Source organism: Lactuca saligna, chromosome 3, assembly GCF_052625555.1.
Source record: "Lactuca saligna cultivar CGN05327 chromosome 3, ASM5262555v1, whole genome shotgun sequence".
Taxonomy (NCBI): Eukaryota; Viridiplantae; Streptophyta; class Magnoliopsida; order Asterales; family Asteraceae; genus Lactuca; species Lactuca saligna.
In genome coordinates, this window is record NC_136419.1 from 215,845,948 (window position 1) to 215,872,842 (window position 26,895).

Consider the following 26,895-nt stretch of genomic DNA (forward strand, 5'->3'; position numbering starts at 1 on the left):
CTACTTAAAGTTCGTTAGATTCAAGCAAAAAAATAAAGACAAATAATTGATGAACACAAGAATGGTTTAACTGGTGTCAAATGATTAACTTGAACACCCTAGGAGAGCTCGATTAAGAACTTCGACTATAGAGATGTTTAGGGTTACAAAGCATCAAAGATAATAATTGATTATTGTATCTTCTAAGGCATACATGCATGCACTATATAATACGTAACCCTAATCTATAATCACGGTTGGACAGGCCCAAACCGAATATACAAAAGAATAGCCCATGATGCAACACATAATACCCAACAACTAAGGTTTTGAGAAATTTATGTCTATAAGGTGTACGACTGCAAAAATGAGTCTATATACACGTGTATAACACACATGGTTATCATTGAAGATGGGTGTGCTGCTGCAAGTTTGGTAAGTATGGGGGTCCAATGAGAGAAATATATACGGTTATACATAAGCTTGTGCTAGTCTATATATGACTCGCACACTTCTCTACAAACCTTATCCAACACATACCATAGTGACCTTTGGACTTTGGGTTAGACCTTTATTTGTAATTATAGATGATGAAAAGGTAATTCTGAGTGGTCAATAGAATCGATTTCGACACCATTTTTTGTTAGTTTAGCCAATTTATCATATCTCGTTTCTACTGTCATATACACAAATTTAACTACGATCCTAAAAGAAATTTGGCATCTATGAATCTGTAAGAGCATCTTCTAACCTGTACGAGTCTTCTACTATGATAATTTTGAAACGAGCTCTTTTAAAAATTATGTAGAGTCCTTTACTACCATCTTCACAACACTTGGGTGTTGCTAGTGTGGTAAGTAAATATGCAAGCTGACATTTAGAGTTTCGATCTGAGTATTTGTGTGCTTTGTGCCAAATTAGATAGCATGTTCTACTTAACCAACCATCATTTGAAGAAACCAAAAGGAAATCATCTAACAAATTAAGGACATAAAAACCAGATAGAGATGGAAATTAAGGACAACTAAGAGATAGACTTGTGATTAATGTTTAAAAAATTGGTTTTTTAGTTGAACGAGTATGGTGATCGTTCCCAATTCAACTGGTTCGAACGTCGGGTCAACCGGTTTTTATAATTTTCATTTTTTTTCCTGTTTTCGTACAATAAATACATATATAAATCATTAATTTGACATTTACAAGTTCAAACATTAAAAATACACATAAAAATAAGTTGTAGATGAATTAAATACATTAAAATAACACATAACCATAAGTTTTAGTATTTTACATCAATCAATATATGTCAAAAATATATATATATAACACCGAAACGAAATATAGTTTTAGATGAATATAAACATATCAAAAAGCTTTATAACATTTATCATATGTTTTTATTTAAAGAAAACTAAATAGATATAAAAAAATCATCAAAATTCATTATGCAAATGGTTCTTTTCTATGTGTTTTTATTCGGGTTAACCGATTCAACCGGTTTATTTTTACCAGTTCAATCGGATTTTTCGAAAAACCGGCCGATTCAATTGGGTTCAGAAATCGACGTAAAACCGATGATAGTTGAACTGTTCCCTCCCCTTGTTTCTGGTCCGACTGGTTCGACCGGCCGATTCAAACCGATTTTTAAAACATTACTTGTGATGGTACGTGATGAGTGTTAGCTTATATTTTCTTTTTGCACTTTCATAATGAAAGCCTAACGATTGAGGATTTTGTATAGGATGTTTAAAGTTCAAGTCATATGCATTCGAGATCAGATTCTATAATTTATCCTTATATGATATGACTTAAGACACCCATATATATATTAGGGTTGTGCAACGGTCGGGTTGGGTCGGTTTTGGATTCAAACCCAACCTAACTCATAAATGGTCGGTTTCTGGTTTTCAGAACCCAATAAGATCGGTTTCTGGTCGGTTTGGTTTCTCGAATTCTAAGATTGGTTTGATCGATTTTTCGGTTTCTTGGGTTCAACTCATACATTCACGCGTTCTGGGTTTAAACGCATGGGTTTGGGGTTTTAACTCATTTTCCATAAATAAAGCAACAAGTTAAATAGTTAAAAAAAAAAAAAAAAAAAAAAAAAACATCAAATTAAAGTTAAATACTTCAAAAAGCAGGAGTCAGTTTATCAGGTTGGATGTATTGGATTCTTAAAACGGTTTGTCGGGTATGGGTTGGTTTCTCGGTTTGGATGCGACGGTTTCTAGGTAAAAGCCAAAACCGAACTTGATTTTCGATTTTTAAAAAATTCAAACCCTAACCGTCAGTTTCAGTTTTTTCGGTTTCGGTTTCGGTTTCGACGGTTTTAATCGGCTTCTTCGTTTGGATTTGCTCACATCTATATGATATCACATGAGAGGTTTTGATATGGGCCATCTAAATCACTTGTGACTCTAGACATCTGAATGTACATACAAATATAAAGAAAAAAGAAAGTTTATTCGTTTGTAGCAATCACATATCTTACACGACATATATACTCGTAACTTTACACTGCGCACACTTCTTCAACAAGGGGGCCACGTGGCCTCCTGTTGGACCTTTTGACTTTCCTTTTCTTTTTTGACAGTTTCTTCTCCAAATCTTTCACTCTCCCTGAGAGCTCCTTTATCACACTCACTTGTTCGTTCCCCGCTTTCATCAGCTCCTCCACTAACACCCTCAGCCTCTCGTTCTCCTCCATTATCTTCGTGTCACCGCCACCACTCGAACCATGGCTTCCTGCGGCAGTCGATGGCGGAGCTCCTCCAACATCCTCCTTAGAGCCGCCATCAACATCATCCACCATTGGAGCTACTTCCAGGTCAACATCTTCTTTAACTAACTCCATCGTCTCCACCGTGCCTACATCCGTTTCCACCTCCACTGTAGCGGTGGTTAGGTCTTCCATATTATCCACGTTTTGTAAAATTAGGGCTTCTCTCTGATCGGACTTCTCTTCTTCCACCGGCGGCTCGATCTCCTCCACCATCTCAAGCTGTTCGCCGAAGAGCTCTATCATGCTCTGTTTCCCTTCCAGTTCCACCTGTGGCTCCAGATTGATATCACGAGCTTCTGTACTGCCGTCACACTCTATGGTTTCGATACTTGTACCAGATTCCGAATGTGCCTGATCCTGATCGGAGTTCTCTTGGATGACGTCATCTACAGGACGCTCGGCCGCCACCGCCTTCTGAACTTGGTCATTTTTAAGCTCGCCGGTGATCTGTTCAGCAAATTGCTCCGGCTTCATATCGTGTACTTCGACTTCATGATTGTCGCCGTCATGCTCACATAGATCGGACTCCATGGTTTCAACACTGATTCCAGATACCGATTGTGGCTGATCAGACTTTTCTTGGATGACATCATCATCTACAGGCCGCTCGGTCTTCACCGCCATCTGAATTTGGTCAACCAGTTGCTCCGGCGTCATATCGTGTACAGAATCTGTAACTTCGACTTCATGATTCTCAAGATCTAGCCTCATAGCTTCGTCGTTGCTACCAGAGTGAGCTTGAATGTAGTCATCGTTAAGCTCGCCGGAGATGTGTTCGACTAGATGCTCCAGCTTCATATCGTGTATAGGATCTGCAGCTTCGACTTCATGAGCTTGTTCCCGATCAATAGAATCATCTACAGGCTGCTCCGGCTCCACCAATGTCGTAATCTGATCGTTATTAAGCTCGCCGGTGTTTTCTGCATTATGCGATTCTACTTGTGGCTCAAGAGCACCATCATTTTCTTTTTTTTGAGATTCTGTAGCTTCACTTAGGGTTTCAGATTTTACAAATGTTAAGGAATCAAGCTTCTCTTGTAAACCGACAAGCTCTTTTGCCACCGATTTCCTAACATCTCTCACGATAGGATGCAGACCCTGATGAATCGCATATCAAAAAAAAAAAAAAAAAAAAAAAAAAAACGGGATTATGATTCCAGCAACAAAAAAATTACAATTGAGAGGATGAAGAAATGAAGGTGTACCTGAATGGTGTCTAGCTTCAGGAGAAGACTCATTATGGTCTCTCCGATGATCAATTTTTGCTTGTTATCCATGGATGACTCCAGATCCTGAATACGATTTCTCAGCTCAACCACCTGTTTTCCAACTTGAGCAATTTGCCTTAATTTCATCAACGGCTGCGATTTTCTCACTTCAAAACCACGATACACAGACTGTATCATCAACACTGCTTCATCTTCAGACAAAATTTTCCTTTTCCTTTTCTCCACTTTTGAAGCTTCAACTTCACTCGATCCATCTTGTTCCACTCCTTTTCCACTGCAAGAATCAACGACACTATCTTTTTCAACTTTCTTGCTATTGTTGTTCAAGTCTTCTGATGACTGTGTTTGTTGTTTAAAAGATTTTGAATCTTCCATTGTTGACACTTTTGATCTTTCTTTATCACCAGGAGGACTAGGTGATCGCGATGAACTCTTCTTCTTTCTTGGAAGTGGATCAATTCTTAAACAAACAGGAGGCAGTTTTGATGTCTTCTGTGATGCCTTCTCCTCTTTTGTCCCCAATTGTTTCACCGGAATCACCTTTTGAACACCATGTTTACTACTCTTTTCAGACTCAGCCTCATCGTTTTTCCTTGTCTTTTCATCAGCATTTTGATTGTCCTCCTTCATGTCCTTATTTCCCACTTCATTATTCTTAGGAGGCATCCATAATATAGGAAAAGGGAAAGATTCTTGGGGTATTTCACCATTTCCTCCTTGCTTTGATGCTTCAATAGGCTTTAAAACAGGATTATGGGAATGATTCTCTTTCTCATTTGCATTTTTTTTCCTTGTCTTTTCATCATGATTGTGATTGCCCTCCTTCATGTCCTTATTTCCCACTTCATTATTCCTAGAAGGCAACCAAAATATAGGAAAAGGGAAAGATTCTTGGGGTATTTCACCATTTCCTCCTTGTTTTGAAGGTTCAATAGTCTTTAAAACAGGCTCATGGGAATGATTCTCTTTCTCATTTGTATTTTTTGATTCGGTGGTTTTCATGTAGCTAGGAGGGACCCACATGATTGGATAAGGGGAGTCCTTCAAGAATGTTTTCTTTTCAACTTCTGCCTCCTCTTGTCCAATGTTTGACTTTTTCTCGCATCCAGAGCAATGATGAGTAGTAGTAGTAGTAGTAGTAGGGGTATTTTTGTCATAATCGTATCTTGGCTGCTCCATAGAATAATGTGGTGGTGGAACAGTGTAAGCAGGGTGTGCTCCGGGAAAAGGAGGGTAGAATCCATGGGTGTGAAATGGTGGTGAGTGGTGAGGGTAAGGGTAAGGGTAAGGGGAAGCGAAACTGTACGGACAACCGAAATAGCTATGGTTGCAACATGAGTGACAACCCTGTGGGATTGGATAAGAATGGTGGCTAGCATAAGGCCAGGGGTAATATGGTAAATTCATACCATGATCCATCTCTATGGGTCTTGGCTTAGTGTGATAGGGGTATGAATCTGTCCGTGGGTATGTAGGATACATTATCACGGGATTTGATGAAAAAGTATGACTCGCAGATTGAAGAAATTACAATAGGAAAAAACACCTGAAACCAACAACCAAAGAAAACCAAAGATCTAATTAAAACTCCGAAGAAAGCATTAAACTCCATACATGAAACTATATATATGTGATGATTGGTAAAAACATAACCAAAATCGACGAGTATTTAATCGAAAACTACAAGTTTATGTCACGATTTACAAAACCACTACATAACGAATTAACGATCACAATCGATGTCCATAACATATTAGCATTTAATGTGAGATTAGTGTAATAGAAAACAAACAGAACCATATAAAACGATCACGACCTCCAATTTCCAAAACAAAATCAGAAAATGAGGTTAAAAACAACAATATATCCCAGTATATCTGTTAAAATACAATTTTCGCAAAAAATATGCTCCATGAAATCAGAGTAATAGACTATAACAAACATTTCTACAGTAGTACGAAATTGGGAAAGGAGATTAAAAAAACAATTATACGGTAAAATAATGATCTGACAATTCGATTTGCAGCTACGAAAACCGCTACAGTGAAATTAAGAAGAAGAGGACAAGTAGACTTACAGTAACAGCAGATCCAAACAAAGCTCCACCAATCGATTCCACAAATCCTAATAACTCCGATATCAGTTCGATCTCGATCCACCAACCCAATGAAAGCTCTAGAATGTGCTTGTGCTTCTCGCTTGTAGTTTGCTCTGTTTCAATTCGTTTCTGTGAGATGTTAATATCCATCGGAGCAATATTTATATTGTCGTCTCTCGTTATCGTTGCCTACTGGTTTCCAGATTTTTCTCGCGCCTCTTTACCAACGGAATTCTCCAGACATTTCTCGAGTCGTTTCACGTGTATATCACTGAAGTCTACAGGATGCATAATTTTAGAAAAATTTATAAAAATCGTCTTTTACTCCAAAAAATTTTGAATTTAACGAAATAAGAATTTTATTAGGTTATCCTTCTTTTATATATATATATATATATATATATATATATATATATATATATATATATATATATATATATATATATATATATATATATATATATATATATATATATATATATATATATATCATTTTCATTACCTATATGAAAAAGTTGCAAGTTTGATTCCACGTCGACTAGCCACCCTCCTAATCCAATCCGATGTTGTTCCTTCTCATGCAAACTTATATCTGAGTCATTAGCTGGATACATGATACATGTATCATAGTTGGACACATGTTCCTTTTCTTGGACTATAATGGGTGAGTTACGAATTATAGCTACACCTCTCTTCTCATTTCACCGCCTTCTCCTTTTCTTATAAATACCATATCCGTCTTTCCCTTTGACTCCACTGGTTCACATAGTATTATTCTCTCTCTTTGTCTTGCTCCTACCCGACTTCTTCATAACTGAATCATGTTGTTGGTAGGTTTTTATTCTATTTTATAGTTCATGACAAACTTTGTGTGATCTTATTTTACTCAATCACGTGATGTTCAGTGAAATTACGATACATAATGCATCTATTTTAAATGGTGTACCGACATAAATCTGAGTACCATAATAAAGTCAGACTACACATATTTTATGGAATTTTGAAGATCTTCTTGCTGTTAGACGTTTTTTTTTTTTTTGTGCAAAGGTCAAATTGAGTACCTAAATGTATAATTACTTCATTAATACTTTAATCTACTTATAATTGATCTACTTTGTCTTCTGTCGGTGATCAGTTGGTCCAAATATGGTTTATGATTAACAAAAGAGATGGCAACTTCTCTCCTCCAACAGAAAGTCTGGTGAGAAGAGAGCTTTCTGCTTACTTCCGACTTTCGGTCATCCTAACCTCATGCTTAGCCTGAAGACTTCATAGTGGGTTTTTGTTAGAAGCACTAATGAAACGTGCCTTGCAACCTCTGTTCCCATTTGGCGATTCACCCTCTATCAAGAGCTCTAGTCGCCACCTCCTGCTATGGTTTTCAAGGTTTTCTTTTTATTTCGTCTTTGTTGGCACTACTCCCAATCTCACCGCTTGCAGCACTGCTTCCTTTTCTAAAAAAGCCCTAATTTGTGAAATCATAATTGTACGCTTTTGGAACACTTGCTTTTTTAATCATTTTGTTCCAAGGTATTCCTCTTTTTCGTTTAGGGTTATTGTTATTTTTAATTGCGATTTATGAAGGGCATGTTCCGATTTTATCATCAGTAAATGACTTTGAATGAACAACTAAAAACGATAGCATTATTTATTTATTTTTTTGGTCTTTTTAATAACATAGAAAAAATATAAAAGGTTATGTTGAAAATCAAAAATATAACATAGCAGATGTCGTTGATTTATTTGTAGAGTTTTCAAGAACACCATCTATAAGATATTAAATCATATTGGATATTTGCTTCGCTACTAGCCACTGGATGCTAATCTATATGTTGTTTATTTCTGCTATGCTGTTTGTAGTTTGCGCAGTGTTCTATCAAATTGATTAGTTTACACATTTAATTTAATGTTATGATATTGTTTTGAATAATACTATTTAATTGTATCGTTGTAGGTCGAGAAGATATATGTATAAGAGATTAAATCTTACACATGGAGGAGGTAAGAAAGTTTCTGAAAATTATCATCTGTAACATTGTGTGAGTTCTCCAATTGCGTTAAGCTCTTTTTTTCAAAGACGATTGATGTTCATTAGAACATTGATGGGATGGTTTCTAAGTTTGGTTTGCAACTACTATGGAACTATTGCTAAACAAATTAATATATATTCACATGTTTTGTAGCAAGATTGTTGTTTATCTTTCCATTTCGTTAACATAACCCATTTTTATTTATGCAACTTATCTTCAAACAAATATTATTTTAATTTGATGGTTATTGTAAACAGGGTGTAAGAGGAAGTGGAAAAGACATTGTAGGCATAGGTCCTTTAAAACACACACAACAAACTCACGTAATGTATGAAGACAGGAAGGAGAGGTTTTTTCTAATTAAATGTGCAACAATCAGAAGAGTAAAATACCAGAAAAACTCTATTTTATTCATAGCACTAAAGGCATTTTACATACCCACGTGACCCATGAAAGAAGTCATGTTATACTTCGGTCAAACTAGAAGCTAGATTATAAATAATAAACTACTAATTAAAACATAACATATAAATTCATAAAAAATTATTAAAACTAAAGTTCCGATCTTGCATATAAGGGGTGAACCATTCAAAAGTTCGTAATCGATCGAAGATGTGCTGATTGCAATTTCTGTGATTGTATTTGGGAATCTTAAGATTGGTGATGGCGCAAAGATAGCTTCAGGTTCCATTTTTTGTGCCTTTAAGGCAAAAAGACTCCCCAGATGATTTGATTGCTGCTAAACATTTACCTTCTGTCAACGTGCAGCAGGTGCAACAAACAATTTGAAGCATGATTGCTTCTGAAGGGATGAAGGGTTTGGTTGTGTATATAGAGGACATCTTCAAGGCAGTGGTCGGGTAACTTTTTTTTGTAGCTAATCTAGGACCGTCTTGTACATAACAAGATCTAAAGCAACTATCTTCAAGGTTGAGATTTTTTTAATTAAAGGTGAATTTTTACACGACTTCCAAATTTACTATTTTTCTCAATTTGCTGATGTCGGGGATTTATGAAATTAGATGCAAATGGCTTGAATAAAAGCGTTTCATCATAGCGAATCCAGATTTTTTTAAGGAAGAATACTTGGAGAAAAGTTGATGGCTCATCCCAAGGATAACTGATACTAACCCAGAATGTTTGGTAGTGTTTTCTGCTTCCTTTGATGGAGGTCAAAGGTTCTGTAATTTGAGCTGCTGCATGGAGAGATTTTGATTTCTATATCTAATCATGAAGTTCCCGCAAAAAAGGTAGATCGTTTTTATATATTTTTGTGAATTTGATATCAAAAGTTTAAAAGGGTTTTAACCAACCACATGACTAATGAGTATGGGTTTTTATAGCAGACTCATGAAAGTCCAAAAAGAAGGTAGAGAAATCTTCCTGTGTTGTAATGTCAGATTTGCATAATCTTGTTGTAGCTTGGTAGGAAGTGGGATTTTTACAATTTAAGTGTTGCTTTTAAGAATCAATGGGATGTTTTCCAACCATTTTAGTTAAAAAAAAAGTTGCAATATATATAAGACCTCACGAATTTCGCACAAAATAATATTTCCTAATAAAATTTGATGACAAAACTTGATTATAGAAAAAATTGGGGTTTTTTTAGAAATTGGGCAGAATGACTAATTCACAATGAAAAGTTCATTTTTCATTGTACATGTGACAATCAATTTTAAACAAGTTTACACAGAAAAGTAGCATGTGTGCACTCTAATTGTATGGGAAAAAAGTTACAGGGGGAGAAACTAGGCAAAAGTGAAAACTGAAATAGGAAAGCCTTTGGATCATTTATGTTTATCAAGTACAAGTGAAGACCATTCACCATTGTATTTTTTTTGTTTTCTTAAATCATTTATGGATTTGATGATGAGTATGGCGGAATTACTCTCAATCTAAGAGAAATTACTACTTTAGGTTCAATATTTCTATCTTTTGTTGCTCATTCTTACAAGATAATATCCGCTTAGTAAAGATATTTTCAAAATATAGAGAACATGAACCGGATCTTTGATAAGGGATGATGATTTAGATAGTAGGTGGTTTTCATGTTGGATAAGTAAAAAACTGACCATTAGATGTGTCAATTGAAGAAAATGATCAAAATAAGAAATTTGGTTGTGCTTATATGAACATTACCTTTAATGAAAGGTGGAGATGAAATATGAGAAGATTAAATATGAGGACTCTTTCATTTGCTCTAAAGTGAGACTTTAATGAGTACTGATTATGCTAGAAACATGTCTTTAATATGTTGGATAATCGAGCCAGATAGCTAATAACCATAAGACATTTTGATTTTGTATTGCATTAATGGTTGTCTATGTTCTTAATCTATGTGTTTGCTTATTAGGGCAATTTTACATCACTTTTAAATGGTTGCTTGACAATTTGGTTTCTATCTTTTCTAGGTTCGAAAAAAGCAAAGTGGGTGGTGGTGATTACAAAATCAATTTAATCTTGGTTTCTAACAAGTCAAACAACTCATAGTTAGCGAATCAGAAGTTGTCTTCATTTTTTTGTTATTAATTATGATTTATGTCATCATTTAGGCATGTAATCAAATAAGGTTATAATTGTCTAAATGCATATTTTCACCCACATTACAACAATTCTTCAAGGAAGAGCATGATTGGGGATAAAAAAAATTATGGAGTTATCAAAACTTTTAGATGGGCACCTCTCGAAGACAATTCAAGCGCCAACTCAACTTTTGTTCATGACATCCGCCAATCTTGATGAGTTCAGAAATAAAGTATGGTATGTTGATACCGGATGTTCACACCACATGACATGGAATCGACTAAAGTTCAAAGAGTTGGATAAATCAGTGAAATCACAAGTTGTAATAGCCGGATTTCCAGGTATCTTTTATGTTTATGATTTTGGTGTTCTGAGAGGGGACTCGGCGAGTTGGAGCTCAGACTCGCCGAGTAGGATCGCGGATCTGGTCGCGGGATCGCGCCTGGACTCGACGAGTCCGCGTTGTGTAATGAAACCCTAATTTCTCGGGTTTGGGACCTATTTAAAGGGCCTTATGGCCGTCATTTGTGCTCACCAGTCCCTTGAGTGAAACCCTAATCGAGTGTGAGCATTTGGAGCAAAGTAGGAGGCTATTATTGGTCTTGGAGGTGTCATTTTTGCAAGGAAAGGGAGAAACATCTAAGGGAAAGCAAGTGGAGCCATTTTCTGAGAGTTTGGAGTCCAGAGCATCACTATTGTGGTAATAATTTCGAGCTATCCTCTTCCATGTTGATGTTTATTTTGATTTAGGGTTTGTTAAACCCTCTTGTGGCTAGATCTAGTGCTCACTTGGTCCCTTAAGTGATTTAAACCATAGATTTGGACCCTTGGAGGTCCAGAGTGTCCCTTTGCCCAAGCTTTTTGGGAATCAATGGAGGTTTTGGATTGGAATCCTTATGCCTTAGGTTAAAATGCTATTTATGAGCCATGGGGTGTGTTATGGACACCAAGCTAGGGGCTTTACGTGATGAATCAGTCTAGGAAGGCCAGATCTATAAATTGTGGAAGCAGATCTGACCTTAGAAGCAAGTTGGAGTGGTTGCATGGCATGGACTCGCCGAATCCGATGAACAGACTCGGCGAGTAGTTTGAAGATTGCCTTGAGTTCGCTCAGTGAGTGGTCCAGTCGAGTCATAGGTTGACTGAGTGAGTCAGGGTGAGTTAGAGAGGGTCGACAGGTGAACTGAGTCGGACTGGGACTCGCCGAGTTTTTCTTGAGACTCGGCGAGTTGAGTCGGGGTGGCCCCGCGATTCTTCCAGGTAGAACTTGTTGAGTCAGGGGGAGTACTCGACGTGTAGGAAGGGAATCCTAGAGAGTTGGTGAAAACGTCTAGACTCGCCGAGTCGCCATAGCGCACTCGCCGAGTCCGGTCAAAGTTGACCATTGACCGTTGACCGTTGACCGGAGTTGACATGTGTTGACTTCTTAGGGATAGTCAACCTTAGGGATATAAAGTGTTAATCAGAGACATATGATGTTATAGGAGGATTAGAGCTCGGAGGATCGAGCACGAGGGATTACCAGGATTCGTGAGATACCGAGATACGCGAGGTGAGTCTTCTCACTATACTTAACCTTGAGTAGGTAACCAGAGTTATGTGATAGAGTATTTGTATGCTATGTATGTGATGTGTTGTACTGCAATATTTCTATGTGATTTATGTTGTGCATGTTTACAGAGTTAGAACCTGAGGGTTCACAGAGTTTGGGTGCACGGACCCACAGAGTTATAGCCTCGAGTGGCTAATATGTGTTATATGTGGTATTTTGGGGAACTCACTAAGCTTTGTGCTTACAGTGTTTGATGTTATTGTTTAAGGTAGTAGTGACGACCGCGGGAAGACGCCGGCTTGATCCGTACACACACACGGAGTTTATACATTTGTGATCTTGGGATTTTGTAGTGACTTGAGTTGGATAATTAATATGGTTGTTTTATGAATATTAATTGAATTATGTTTTACGAAAAATTTTCAAAAATTTGTTTTGAAATTTACGGTGTTACACAAGTCCACATTGGGGATGCCAAGCAACTTCAGATCGAGGGACAAGGAACATAAAGATACTACTAGGTAATCATAAAAACATGTTAAGGATATTCATTTTGCACCATCATTGCAGATATGTATGAATTTACAATTTTCATCCTCTTGAAGTTGATCATTTTGCTACAAAGTGTTGAGAGCTGCCATTTAGAAGTTTGCAACAGCTATCCAACATGTGAATGAGGTTCTTCTAATATTTTGGAGGCTGGTTTTAATTGCACATAGTTAATAATGTTAGTGTGTTTTCATGCAGTTATCTAAAATTCTTAAGTACTGTAATTCCAAATGTTTGGCAGTCGTTCCTCAAGGTGGAAATACATGTCTTGTTCAAAGAAGTGTTCCTATGTTTGATGTGTGTTTGATGAGGTTAACACTACTATCAATATCCCATTTTAGTATTTTTCTTAAAAAGAACATTCAAGTTAAACTTATACAGAGATTAAATATGCATATATACTATTTTTTTTTATTTTATACTATTCAACTCGCATTTTATTTTCATCTTCATCAAAATTTTATTAATTTAATATCATACTAAGTAAATTGCTAATCTATATAATTAATAGTTTATAAAAATAAACCTTTAGAATATCAGGTGTTGTGATTCAAAAGTCGATAAATAGGCCTTTGAGAAGGCCAAAATACTCAGGTGTCAACTTGTTCATTGTGATTTTAAACCAAGTTTGGTCACAAATTAAAACATTTTCAACGATGGTATGTAATTCAAGGATTCATATTGATTTAGGTTCTCGAAACCTAAAAATATTGAACAAAATCTATATAGAACCTTATAATAAGGACAATAATCACCGTAATCAGGAAGTCCATGTGATGAGACTTGATATTATAAGTACCAATGATGAAAAAGGTTTTATTTTTAGACTAAACAAGATGAAAAATATACAAACTACCTTAATCATGTCAAATCTTGTGTTTAACCGTTCTTTATTGCAAAAGTAAGATGCCAAATTATACAAACTAATGCTAATACAATGCTCTAACTCACCCTCTTGGTTGAGTTCTTTGAACCTGCAAAGCCAACACATTAAAGAAACATAGTAAAAACCTTTTTAGAAACAAACCTGATATAATAAAGCCTTCACCTAATATATTTATAAGATAAAAATACAAAAAGTTAAAAATGATGAAATCAATTACAAGTAAGGATTAAAATAAAAACCTGTTAAGAAAGAGCCATCTGCAGGAGGAATATTTGAATCAATATGTATTTTCTGATGGTTTCAAATTTTGAATTATCCGAAATTCAGGGAATGAGATAGAATTTGTTGAGAAATATAAGGATTCAAAACGTATGTTAAAATTTAATATTATTTTATTGATGATTACTTGTACTATTAGCTTAATGATTTTAACGTCTTAAAAAAAATAATATTATTATATTCAATCTATTTTTAGAAATAGTAGGATTTCTTTTATAATATAGTAAAGATATATATATATATATATATATATATATATATATATATATATATATATATATTAAATAGAGAATCATAATTATTGTTTTTCCAACCAATCAAGTGTTTTTTTCAAATTATAGAGCTTATTGTTTATCTAAAAAAAAAAAAAAAAAAAAAAAAAAACTTAAAAATATCTAAATTCATAACTTAACGTTGTAAATTTTAAATATATTTTTTGGATTCACCCTGTGAATTTAGATTTACATTGTGAATCTGACAAAAAAAAATTATCGAATTTGATATCATTGGAAAAATGATAAAAAAAATTATGAATTTCTGTATTTATATATATATATATATATATATATATATATATATATATATATATATATATATATATATATATATATATATATATATATATATATATATATATATGATAAAAAATAAACTCTAAAAGTTGAAAAAAAAAAGATTGGTTCCTTGATTTCTTGATTCATTATGGTTTCTATTGAACCTCATCTCATATATATATATATATATATATATATATATATATATATATATATATATATATATATATATAGAGAGAGAGAGAGAGAGAGAGAGTAAATTACACGAATGGTCCTTATGGTTTGGTGTAATTTGTGTGCTTGGTCCCAACTGTTTGTTTTTGTTATACGTTTGGTCTTTGTCTTACCTAAAAAGACTATTATATAAATAGAAAAAAAATGATAGGATAGGTAAGGTAAGCTGAGGGGGTGGTGTTGGACATCTGTTTATTTAAATAAATTAAAAAAATGACAAAATAATTTTTTTAGGTAAGATACGGACCACACATATAATAAAAACAAATAGTAGGGATCTTCCGAGTTAAAAAATTAAGTTATGGATCAAACATGCAAATTATCCTAAACCATAGGGACCATTCGTGTAGTTTACTCATATATATATATATATATATATATATATATATATATATATATATATATATATATATATATATATATATATATATATATATATAAAAGAAGCTTTAACCCCATCTTCTACTACCATACCTAGGGTTGTAAACGAACTGAACTCTCAGCAAACTGTTTGTGTTATCTTGCCTACCGGTTTCCATATTTTGGCTCAGAGTTGCATAAAGAATACTTTACGTATCTCCAATTGGCATCAAACGATAGAAAACAAAACGGTGTTAGCAAGTGACCCAGTGAATGTGACAGGCTGTCAGACCCTAAAGGAGATGAGTTCCAAGAGTTTGTAGATACAATATCGATTTGGATCACCCTGGAAGAGAGGGTCATGTTAGGTTCGTATGGTATAGGGACCCAGGAAGAGACCCATGACTTCTGATCATCGGATGAAACGCCAGCAGGGCCGGAGTCAGTGCAACACGTACGAGAAAGTGCACAAGGGAGTTTGTCACTCTAAGGGTTTAGGCTGCTATAGGTGTGGCATGGTTGATCATGCCAGCTGAAGGTGATCAATAGTCCTCCAGATGTTGCAGGTATGTCATCTTCTACTGCTTCTAGATGGATGTTGGGAATATGTATCGCTTTGGAATTGTGAGTGAGTTTGGATAAGTCAGATCTCGGGTTGGTTTTCTGCTAGTGGCTGGGTTATTAAGGATCATATCCTACATGCCGAAAAGTCCTTGATGAACCCACAGAGGGACTCATCTTGCGGAGTGGGTTCCGCGTGTACCGTTATCATTCTGGATCTTCGTCGGGATCTGTGCGGGGTATTATTTAGAGGATATTCGGTCAGGGTTAGAGCGATAGTTCTCTAGTGAATTCAGTGTTCAGTGGTTTTATCATGGTTCAGGTATGGTCGACAATTGTCTATGGATGAAATTTTTAGTTCAAGGCACTACTATTTCTAGGAAAGGACTGGTAGCATGAAGATAGTGGAGTCAATTGCGAGTGTTAGAAGCATGGGTATTCGGTCATTGGATGTTCAAGAGAATTGCATTTCTTGCATGGGCTATGTTCGGTTAGAGTTCAGTGGTGTTGCAAGATCGGAAGTGGGAATGAGGATTCGTCAGCTAGAGTGAATATTAAGGCCTTCAGTTGACAGCATGGGAGATGGATTGAGGTGTCATAATGGACCAGATTTCAAGAGTACTCTTCAAGATTCAGAGGATGGGCGATCTCAAGGTTTAACCGGTGATTAATCGCTAGTAAGCATAGGTTGTCATCAGTGGGATATTAGAAAGCGATAAGGATTGGGAATCCTTCAATTCTCACGTACCGTGAATACTTAGTCGAATCTAAGTGTGGGAGATACTTTTTTTAAAGTTCTCCAAATGCGAGTTCTGGTTGCACGAGGTGCAATCTCTTGGTCACCTTGTCAACCAGAAGGGTATTCTAATCGATCCAGCCAAGATAGAGGTCGTGATGCAGTGGGATATTCTGAGGTCTCCAACTGAGATTCGGAGTTTCCTGGGTCTAGCTGGTTATTACCGAAGATTTATATGGGACTTCTCCGAGATTGTGGTTTCTTTGACGTGACTGACCAAGAAGTCAATGGCCTTTCGTTGGGGGCCTGATCAGCAAGCAGCCTTCGAGACTCTCAGACAGCGGTTATGCGAGGCACCAATTCTCACCCTTCCAGAGGGTGTGGATGATTCTGTGGTTTACTGTGACGCTTCGATCCTGGGCATGGGTACTGTACTGATGCAACGGGGTCACGTGATAGCAGGTTTCGGGAACCAGGTTAACGCTCCAGTTAGGACTCAAGTTCAGTTGTGTGTTTGGTCGAGTGCGTGTTCGACCGGTATGGAAAGTGTTGTAAGACTGTGGGGGTAACCGTAGCATTCACTAGCGATCAGGTATTATGGAAAGTGTTGTAAGACTACGGGGGTAGCTATAGCATTCACTAGCGATCAGGTAGTATGGAAAGTGTTGTAAGCCTACGGGGGTAGCCGTAGCATTCACTAGCGATCAGGTAGTATGGAAAGTGTTGTAAGACTACGGGAGTAGCCGTAGCATTCACTAGCGATCAGGTGGTATGGAAAGTGTTGTAAGACTACGGGGGTAGCCATAGTATTCACTAACAGTTAGATAGTATGGAAAGTGTTGTAAGACTGCGGGGGTAGCCATAGCATTCACTAGCGATCAAGTAGTATGGAAAGTGTTGTAAGACTACGAGGGTAGCCGTAACATTCGCTAAAAGTTAGATAGTATGGAAAGCGTTGTAGACTACGGGGGTAGCCATAGCATTCACTAGCAGTCAGTTAGCATGGATAGTGTTGTAAGACTGGGGGGTGGAGTACCCGTAGCATTCACTAGCAGTTAGATAGTGATAGCATGTTGTAAGTCTGCGGGCGTAGCCGTAGCATTCATGAGGTTGGCAGATAGTGATAGAGTGTCTTGAGATGGAGGGTGTAGCCATAGCATTCACTAGGTTGGTAGATAGTGTTGGATTAGTGTCTAAGCTCGTAACTATATTTGGTAAGTATTTGACCCAGTTGTGCATTATCCTTTTGGGTTGCCTTCACCAAAGCAACTTGATAGGATGATTCATGAGGAGAGAGGTTAATTATGATTTATTAATATATTATATGAATAATATATTAAAGGAGAAATCATATTATTTAATTAATATTAGCCAAGAATTAATTAAGAATTAGTTTTGTGGTTAAAAGAGATTAATTAAACTTAAGGGACTAAAATTGTAATTATAAGATAATTACAATTGGGCTATGGAACACCTTGGAACATAGTTTAGACGAATTCTATGGGAAGCCTATAAGGAATTCGTCCAAGGGGTGTTCTGAAGGGAGTCCATGGGCTGCTTAGGGCCAAAACACTCAGATTAGAGTTTCCTAGTTCAAAACCCTAATAGCCTCACTATATAAAGATCCCTAGGGCACCCAAAAATGTGGCTAAACATTCCTTGAAGTTTCTTGGACATTTTTGGTGCCTCCTTCTCCTCTCATAAGTCATTCTTTTTCTTGTGGTGTTTGTAAGCCATTAGAGGAGTGACACTTGTGACTCATAGCTCCAAGACAAGAAGAATCAAGCCATTGTTCAAGAGGTAATTATCTAGATCTGTTCTTACATGTTAATTTCGAAATACATATGCTAGATTAGGGTTCTTGAGTCTTGGATGAATTGCATGTACAATAGAGAAACCTAGATCCAAGCATTAGGGTTTGTATGAGCACATAGGATGTTCTTTTGTATAAAACTCATCAGTGGTATCAGAGACATGATTGGTTTCTATTGTATTGATAACTTGTATGTTCAACTTAATTAAAAATGAAATTTTTGGCCCGTAATTTTAGGATGTTACAGTAGGTATACCAAATTAATATTTTAATAGTTTATGATGGATAGCTTGTTAACATCTTTTTTACAATTAGAGTTAACATTCTTCATGGTTTTCAGTACATAATATCGAGTTGATTTTTTTTACCTATGTTGAGTTTTTTAAGCTTAATGGTTCATTCTTCATGGTTTTCAAGCCCTATTGTAAGGAAACAAGGGTCATGTAAGACTTGAGCCAAGGTATCAGTGGTTAAACCATGTGGGATTCGTATTTTGTTGTGAACAACACTATGGACAATGCGAATAGTGTATGGGTTCGAAATAGGATTCAAGTCATGGTTAGATAATAGGAGCATCCAAGTGTTGGAACCACGACTTAAGTCATGGTTAGGTAATAGGGACATCCACGTAATCAACAAGGATTTTCTCCGTTCTTTATTTGGAGATTGAAAGATGATTATAGAGTTGTGAATGAATAATTTTGGAAAATCAATGGAGTTAACGAGGCTTGTGAGTGAAATTTTTATTGTTGGATTTGACGACACCGATAAAAACACACGGTGAGCCTAGAAGAGCATAAGAAAGAAAACATGGAATAGTACATATTAACTTAGATCATATAATATATATTAGTTTAAAGGTAATATTCAGAAAAATCCAAATATTTTGATTTATTGGTAATAAATAATAAAAAAACTCTAAGATTTTGATTAATTAATGAAAAAGCCCAAAATTTTTGATTAATTAACGAAAAAAGACGAGATACCGGCCACGAAGGATTAATCCGAAGTTTTAACCGATAATCTGTTCTTTTTTGTAAACAAAATTTAATTTGGAACTAAATCGTAAATTGATTTAAAATAATGAGACTTTTTCACATATTTCCCTTGTGGAATAAAATTCACTCACCATATGGAAACATTTGGTCAAATTAGCATTAGCATTAGTATCATCATATCATTAAAAAAAATGCAATTTACATATAAAAACACTTCTAAAAAACCCTATCCATCTCACTTTCCCCAAAAAATAATTGAAAAAAAAAAAAACAAAAAACAAAAGATTATCACAAAGAATTGAACCAATCCCACTACACCTACACCGTTAAGAAAAACCTATCAAGAACGACCTCCGCTACCTGAAGCCCCTCGCTACCGCCGCCACCGTAGAGTTTTCCGGCGGCGGTTTCACATACTTCCCGATGACTTTCTGGTGAGTCCGGTTCTTAATCCTCTGAATCTTTGCCCGCGTCTTTTGTTTCTTTGTTTCTTTCTCTTTCCTCCATTGCATCCTTTCTTTCTCATACACTCCTTGCCAGAACACCTCGCCGGTGGAAGGCCATAACCACCGCCTTGTAGGGTGGTCGGAATCGGCCTCCTCCGCCAGATCTTCATCCATGGCTTTCAAGGTGCTGTAATCGAACCATTTCACCCACATTTTTCCCGCGCGTTTCTGGAAATGATGTTGTTCTTGTGTTTTTCCGGTGTTGGGATCTATGTACACCATTCTTCTTGCGCTATGATATGCCCAAATGTTAACGAGAACCTCGAGTACCCGTGAGTAGCAATGCTTGTCCTTGAAAATTTTATAAATAATTCATGTAATTTGACACAACTAAATATGACGATAATAACAAAAAAATATTTTACCTTATTCAAACTTAGATAGCACAAACCACTTCCATGATGTTCATCATACATTTGTTCATCTATAGCATCTACAAACATCCTGCAAATTAACAACTAGAAAATTAAAATTCCTTCCCCTAACTTTATATAAATTCAAATTCACTAATTAAAAACAATCTACAAACCTTGAGAACATTACAAACTCAAGGAAAGATTTTGTTGGCATGGCCCAACTATTCATCACAGACCATGTGTCTCCTCCATCTATGGGCATTGGGGGTACAATGGTCAAGTTACCTTTTATCCCGTACATTTTCTTGAAAGCTTCCGAATATGCAAACCTTGTACAAATCAAACATAAGACTAAATCAAAACTTGGATTTGGCCCAAAATGGCTGGATTTTTTTTCTTTTTTTCAACTTACTTGCAATTACCGGCATTTATAGCATCGCAAAAGGACCAAAAATCTAGTTGGGTCGGGTTTCTTGGATCTTTATCCATACGAACCCAAAAATAAAGCGCATCACCGTGTTTTTGAGCTTCAATATCTTCTAGTAAAGCAATTTCGGCATTCTTCGATAAAGATTCCTATATCAAGGACATTATTTTTACTTTTTTAGGGTTGGATGCAAGAAATAGCAACATACTTTGATTTCTTCCCAAATACAAAGCAATTTTGATTGCTAGATTTTTCAAATGCAATGCTTTCTTAAGGTGTAAAAAATTTAAAATTGGAAGTGGGATGGTATAATTATATAAATAGAATACAGAAATAAGTGGAAAGTATGTTGTTTGTAGTTTTTAGAATAAGAAAGGCGATGAGAAGTTGCCTTTTTAGGGGTAGATCTCCATGAAGAGAAACCGATCCAAGCGTTTTTGTGAATGTGGTCTATTCGATTAGCAATGGCAAGAAAAGCTCCAAAATCACCAAATGTGTCACGGTAGTAAGCTGTGTTTAGAAGAGGGAGACGAGAAGCTGCATCAATGTCATCTCTTCTTGGTCTTCCACTTTTTGTTGACTACAACATTTATCAATTCATAAATCATAAATCATATTAATGGTTTTTTGTACCAAAACTCAAAGTTTGACTCCGATGAATGTAAGGTTAAAATTACATGATCCTGGTTTGATTTATGACTAAAGGGTGTTTCAAAAGTGGCAATCTTGTTTTTTGTACTAAAAAATCAAGAATTGACCAGAAAATCAAAGTTTGACTCCAAAACGTCAAAGAAAATTTTCAACACTAATAAACACAGTAAAAACCCATGTTTGTCCAATTAATCAAAAGGGGTTGTGCCAAAATGACCTAAAAACACTTTAAGATGCACCTTAAAGACATAATCATACATGTGAAATTCAGATCTAGCCTTGAAAACATTACACCGACAAAGTCAAACTTTGACCAACAGTTCAAAAGGTTTGATAAAAGGTAAATTTGACACTAATATGAGTTCAGAAATGAAAATCTTGGTCTTTTGTACTTGACCAAAAAATTTTGATGAAAAACACCTCGACAAAAAAGTCAAAAGGGTTTTCATAGATGCATAATGAAAAAGTCAAAAACTACTTACGAGTCGAATCCCCCGATAAAGAGAATTAGTGTGGAGAAAAGACCAAGATCCTTGACCAAAGTAAGGTTCATAGATGCACAACGGTTGACCTGTTCTTTCAAGCTCCCCATCATCCCTCTCATGCAAATCATTCTTATTTCTATCAACTTTTTTCGCATTTTTGTACACTTCCTCCCATGTCCCCCTTGGTTGCTCACTTCTATCTCTCACCTACATAACAAAGGCCAAATAAGTAAATTCACATCAATCAAAATAAGGAAAAAGAGATTTTTTTCAACTTCCATCCCGTTACCTCATCGTCTTCTCTTGCCCTTCTAGCTTTCATTATCTGGTCTCTTTTTTCTTCTTCCCATAAATCATATATAAAGGAATCATTTGTTGGAATTTCCGATATTGCCCTTGGAGCATGCTTCCATTGACCTTCGACTTTGTCTAACAAATGATGAATCCTCAAAGTTCTATTTACGTATTCACGATCTTCAATAGCTTCAAAAAGATGCCATTGCCACTTTGTTTTGATATCGGAGGGAATTTCCGATATTGCCCTTGGAGATGCAACTTCCGAGGGAAGGTGAAGGATGTTTTCTATCAATGAAGCATACCCTTCAATGGAATCCAAAGCCATCATGTTTTTGGCAGTGTCTTTTCCGGTTGATGCAATATTGGTAGCTAGAGATGATAATTTTCCTTTGGAAACCACTTGTAATGTTATTTGTGTTAACTCCTTTATGTTTTCCTTTGGAAAAAGAAGCCCATTTACCCCGTGATTAACCTGAAATGTGTTATGAAGTTATTAGTTTGTATACTTTGACTTTTGAAGTCAAACAAACTTTTTTCTACTTCAAAAATAATGATATGAGTCTATAGAAGTTTGACATTAGTTTGTCATACATTGACTTATAAAGTCAAACAAACTATTTTCGATTTCGAAAACGATATGAATCGGAACTTATTGAAGTTTTTGTGGAAAAAACAGTAATTGGGTTTAAGAAATACAATTAGTGCTATAAAAAAATAATAATAATTACAAGATCATATAAATTCGTACGTTTCACCCAAATAGAAGTTTGACTGAAAAAAGTCAAAGGATAATTTGTAATAGAGATAGGTTGACTTACATATTTCTTGATTATTGGTAAGTCAGGGGCAATTATTGGTTTCTCAAGACACATTGCCCTTGTCAGAATATCAGGAAAAGATTGTTCTTCAAAGAATGACCCGTATATTACAACATCAGTTATTCCTAAAACGCCCATGTCTTCATCAATGGCAACATGACTCACACTACCTCTTGGATAATTAAGGTTTAAAGCAATTTCCTACAACAAAAAACATTTGTCAAATGTCTAAACTACCCTTACAGTCAAAATTTTGAAACAATGACAATAACTTAACAACTTGCAAAGGTCTAAATTGGATAGATTTTTCATAATAAGAAAAAAATCAAAAGTATAATGCTATAATGCGGTTGATGATTTTTCAAAGTTTAATGCCCCAATTCAGTTTTTTTTTTCTTATTAAGACATTATTAAACTTTGAAAAATATACCCAACGGTTTGCATTTGCATGTAACTAGGTAGATTTTATAAATGCAATAATATGACCTGACTTAGTTTTAGGAGATTGTTTGACTATTTCTCAAATACCTAAATTACCCTTTAATCACAACGAGTCATAGACACCTTTTGGACCGAAATCAAGATAGTCAAACTTTTGCAATGATGGCAAAGGACAAATAAGTAAAAAAAAACACTTTTTTTTCTGGTGATGAGTTGTAAAAAACAATCAGAAGATTTTTTCAGTTGAAGTTGATTTTTCTAGAAAAAAAAAAATCAAAATTTTAATGGTTAAAATCATAAAAACATTTCTTTGAGTGGTTAAACTAAACAAATTCCAAACTATAGTGGTTTTTACAGAATTCAAAGTTTTATGTAGTGGTTTTTTCTTTTTTTTAATTAATGAAAGTACATTGCTATTTCTTGCATTTACCCAACTTGCTAAAAAAACAAAAGGAAAGTTAAAATAAAAAACAACTTTACCTCAATGGCAGAACTGTAATTACCGGTCAAATCATGAGTGAAGATTAAGATCTTGAGACGAGGACTGAAATTGTCACTAATTCGAAACTCAGCTAAAAGTGGAAATAAAGCTCTTAACACAAGAGCATGCTCCAACCATATTCCTTTATATAGAAACTCGCTTCCCACAACAGCAACAACAAAATCATCAACTCCAATATCCATCATATTTACATGCAGATGATTTTCTTCATGAATGATTGTTGAATCTTCTACTTTGCAAGCTTTGGAAGGAGATCCAGGTATGACAAAGTAGTTTCCATCATCAAATGCAGCATAAAACATCTGAAAAAAAAAAAAAAAAAAAAAAAAAATCACATCTTTAGGGGGGATATATGTGGGTCCCATTCCCATCTTTATTAATGTAAAACACCTATAATCACAATTTTTCTTCTCATGACATCATTCAATGGGATGGGAAATGGGACCCACAAATTCAAAATGTTAAAATTGCAATGTACTTTCATTTATTTGTGTATTATAGTATTCTACTTCCATTTAAATGAAAGTATATTGCTTTTTTTTTGCATTTAAACCTTAGATTATATATATACATACAGGTAGGGCATAGTTTGGGAAGACAACAACTGTAGCTCGATTAAAAATAGGCTTCCATTCATCAATAATCTCAACTTTGCCACTGGAGACATAACTTGCCACACGAGTAGCAAGACTTTTTTCATGGATACTCCATATAAGAGGAACAGATTTAAAGGGTTCATGCAAAAGGCTGCAACAAAATATAAAAATTGCTCAGAAATAGGACTAAATGAAAGAATTAGCAAACTTATTTTTGGTAGTAAATAAGACTCCACTTACCATGAAACAACATCCTTTGCTTCAAGAGAGTTCACAAGTACACCATCATAGCTGCAAAAGATTATTAAAAGAAAAAAAAAATGTTGTAGAAAACATTTTTCAGGAGTTTTTGTAATTATAATATAATAGAGTAAAAAGCAAAATACTTTAACCAGTCAATTGTAATGTCTGTTTTATTGTTAGCATCCATAATATTCACAGGAACTCCAATACTTCTCCAAATAGAATGAACAGGTCCATTTTCAAGCGAGTAAACCTACACAAGTTATATAATTTGTGCAGAAAATGTAAGAAACTTATAAGATAAAAGTAGCTTAAATGTTAATGAAAACAGCACCTCAATTTCATAGCCAATTGCCCTTAAAGCAGCTGCAACTGTGACCATTAATATCTGCTGTGGATCAACCAACAGATCTGCAAAAACCTACAAATTGAAACTAATAAAAAGCGAAACTAAAATGAACATGAAAATGGAAGGAATTTTGTAAATTCATTAACAATAATACTCACCAAAGCAAGTTGGGGTTTTCTATTGGGAAATCTGGCTAATGTTCTTGAACCACCGAAAGAAGCATTGTTAATTTCTTCTCTTCGGAATTTCATCATAAGCTTGGTGGGCATAAACTTGGCATCTTCACCGAAATCCAAATCGCCAATTTGTTTCAGTAAGTTGATGAAATCAGAATCAGCTTCTCGTTTCAGGAAATCGCCATCAGCTTTATCCACCATTGAAAGCGGCAAGAACATTTGAACCAAGAACATGAAGAAGATGAAGACAGCCAACGCTGAAACCCATTGCAAGTAATCTATCTTCTTGAAACCAATAAGCCTCGCAAATCTTGATCTGGGTCTTTGCAAATGCGAAGAATTATTTGGTGAAATTTTAAGTAAAGAGTCTCTTTTAAGCGGAAGTACCGGACTAAGAGAACCCATTTACATTCCCACCGATATTATACCAAATCCCCAAATCGGAAATCCTATAAAACCCAGTAAGAACAAAAAGAAACAATCTTTACCAATGGATTAGTAACGAAATGTTTCTTGAAAACGATGAAAGGGTTTGCTGATTATCAGCTTTGTTCTTGAGCTAAGAATGGGATCAAATTAACCATAGTGGAGTGTGATGATATAAACACGAGTGGGGAATGAATGAGGTATGGCAGAAGGACTATTTGTTTTCTTCTATTTTATTTGTATTAACTAAAAAGAGAAGCCCCCCATTAAAGAAATCAATAGATCCTGTCGATGAAAACAAGCAATGAGAGTTTCTAGAGAGAGAAAGAAGAGAGAGAGAGACTTTTGGGAGATGGAATTTTATCAAGAAATATAGGGAAGATGGACTGAATTCGAAGTCGCCTGCTTTATATTTGAGGTCAGCTCTTGTTCGAACTTGTACTTGTAATAAGTAATTATACATAATTTAAGTTTATAATTTTCAATATAGACAAAATTGCAAAAATGGTCCTATGGTTGTCAAAATTCTATGTTTTTGGTTCAAAACGAAATGTTGATGCACTATTGGTCCAAAATTGGATATTTTTAGTGATTTTGGTCCCTATCCACTTAAAAGGACAATTATACCCTTTATATTTGTTTTTCTTATTTTTATATAAATCTTAATGATTTTAAGTAATTAAAAATTAGAGAATGACTCTCTCTCTCTCGATCTCTCTCCTTCTATCTCTCTCTCTTCTGTCTTTGACTTGTGAAAGTCAAATGAACTAATGAGGAAACATGCTAAAGGTTTTTCCTTCCCTGATCAAATTGAAGCCATATACAAGTGAATGAAAGAAAATTAATCAGTTCTTCTTTTTCTCCTCGTAACCATTTACCACCTCCATCTTTCTTGAAATGATGTTAAATAAAGGGCATAACCCTCTAAAGCCTCACGAATCTACAACCCAAATTCATCAGTTTTGAAACACCACCATTTCACCACCCCTTTACTCCACCATAGGACCACCTTGCACCACCCTCTATTGACCAAAATGACAACCAAATACTACCCAACCTTTACGTTTTCTATTTACCTTTCTTCCTTCACTACCGAGAACAAGCACCACCAAGGAGTGGTGGTGGTGTTGTTGTTGTAACTATCGAACACCACTAAAAACCACTACCGGTGGCTTTAACCATCGTGAACTACACCAATAACCCACCACAAACTCCACCTTATATCCCCTACTGTTAGATTAATCAAACACCACCTAAGCACCCTCAAACACCACCAGTCGCCATCCACAGTTACTCCAACCACCTCCTCCCACCAAGGTTGCCGGAAAAACGAGAAAGAAGGAAACCCGACAACTCACTGCCATTATCCTCCATAACTGCTATTTTTGAATTACTTTCCCTTTTATCTCCAACTCATCACTTCCGTCGAGCATAAGTAGGAACGAAGTAGCAAGAGACC

At 35.5% G+C, this 26,895-nt stretch overlaps 2 protein-coding genes and 1 long non-coding RNA gene across 13 annotated transcripts; 1 reads left to right on the forward strand and 2 right to left on the reverse strand.

Annotated features, from left to right (window-relative positions):
* Positions 1–2,423: 2,423 nt before the first annotated feature.
* On the reverse strand, positions 2,424–6,396 carry BAG6 (BCL-2-associated athanogene 6). Its single transcript, XM_078986537.1, has 3 exons — positions 6,068–6,396; positions 3,967–5,536; positions 2,424–3,859 (listed from the first exon to the last, which is right to left on the reverse strand). The coding sequence occupies exons 2-3, from the start codon at positions 5,470–5,472 to the stop codon at positions 2,492–2,494; spliced, it is 2,874 nt and encodes a 957-aa protein (XP_078842663.1). The 5' UTR covers positions 5,473–5,536; positions 6,068–6,396; the 3' UTR covers positions 2,424–2,491.
* Positions 6,397–6,602: 206 nt separating this feature from the next.
* On the forward strand, positions 6,603–13,096 carry LOC145037811 (uncharacterized). Of its 10 annotated transcripts, none has more exons than XR_013678999.1 (8): positions 6,603–6,918; positions 7,224–7,474; positions 8,043–8,802; positions 8,887–9,368; positions 10,530–11,341; positions 12,126–12,193; positions 12,322–12,714; positions 12,799–13,096. It is a non-coding gene; the product is annotated as an uncharacterized LOC145037811 (long non-coding RNA). The 10 variants fall into 10 exon arrangements; XR_013679003.1 differs by having other exon boundaries at positions 10,530–10,982; positions 11,180–11,341; positions 12,322–13,096; XR_013679001.1 differs by having other exon boundaries at positions 8,887–9,069; positions 9,141–9,368; positions 12,322–13,096.
* A 6,202-nt stretch (positions 13,097–19,298) lies between these two features.
* Positions 19,299–25,828, reverse strand: LOC145037813 (uncharacterized). 2 transcript variants are annotated; one of them, XM_078986538.1, is made up of 14 exons: positions 24,993–25,828; positions 24,820–24,906; positions 24,629–24,738; positions 24,483–24,533; positions 24,222–24,393; positions 23,625–23,948; positions 22,704–22,904; positions 21,878–22,357; positions 21,586–21,795; positions 20,844–21,032; positions 20,438–20,601; positions 20,199–20,354; positions 20,035–20,113; positions 19,299–19,960 (listed from the first exon to the last, which is right to left on the reverse strand). In XM_078986538.1, exons 1-14 carry the CDS (start codon positions 25,413–25,415, stop codon positions 19,520–19,522), a joined length of 3,087 nt encoding a protein of 1,028 aa, XP_078842664.1. In that variant the 5' UTR covers positions 25,416–25,828; the 3' UTR covers positions 19,299–19,519. The 2 variants fall into 2 exon arrangements, with proteins under 2 accessions (XP_078842664.1, XP_078842665.1); XM_078986539.1 differs by having other exon boundaries at positions 24,820–24,896; positions 24,993–25,131.
* Positions 25,829–26,895: the final 1,067 nt, after the last annotated feature.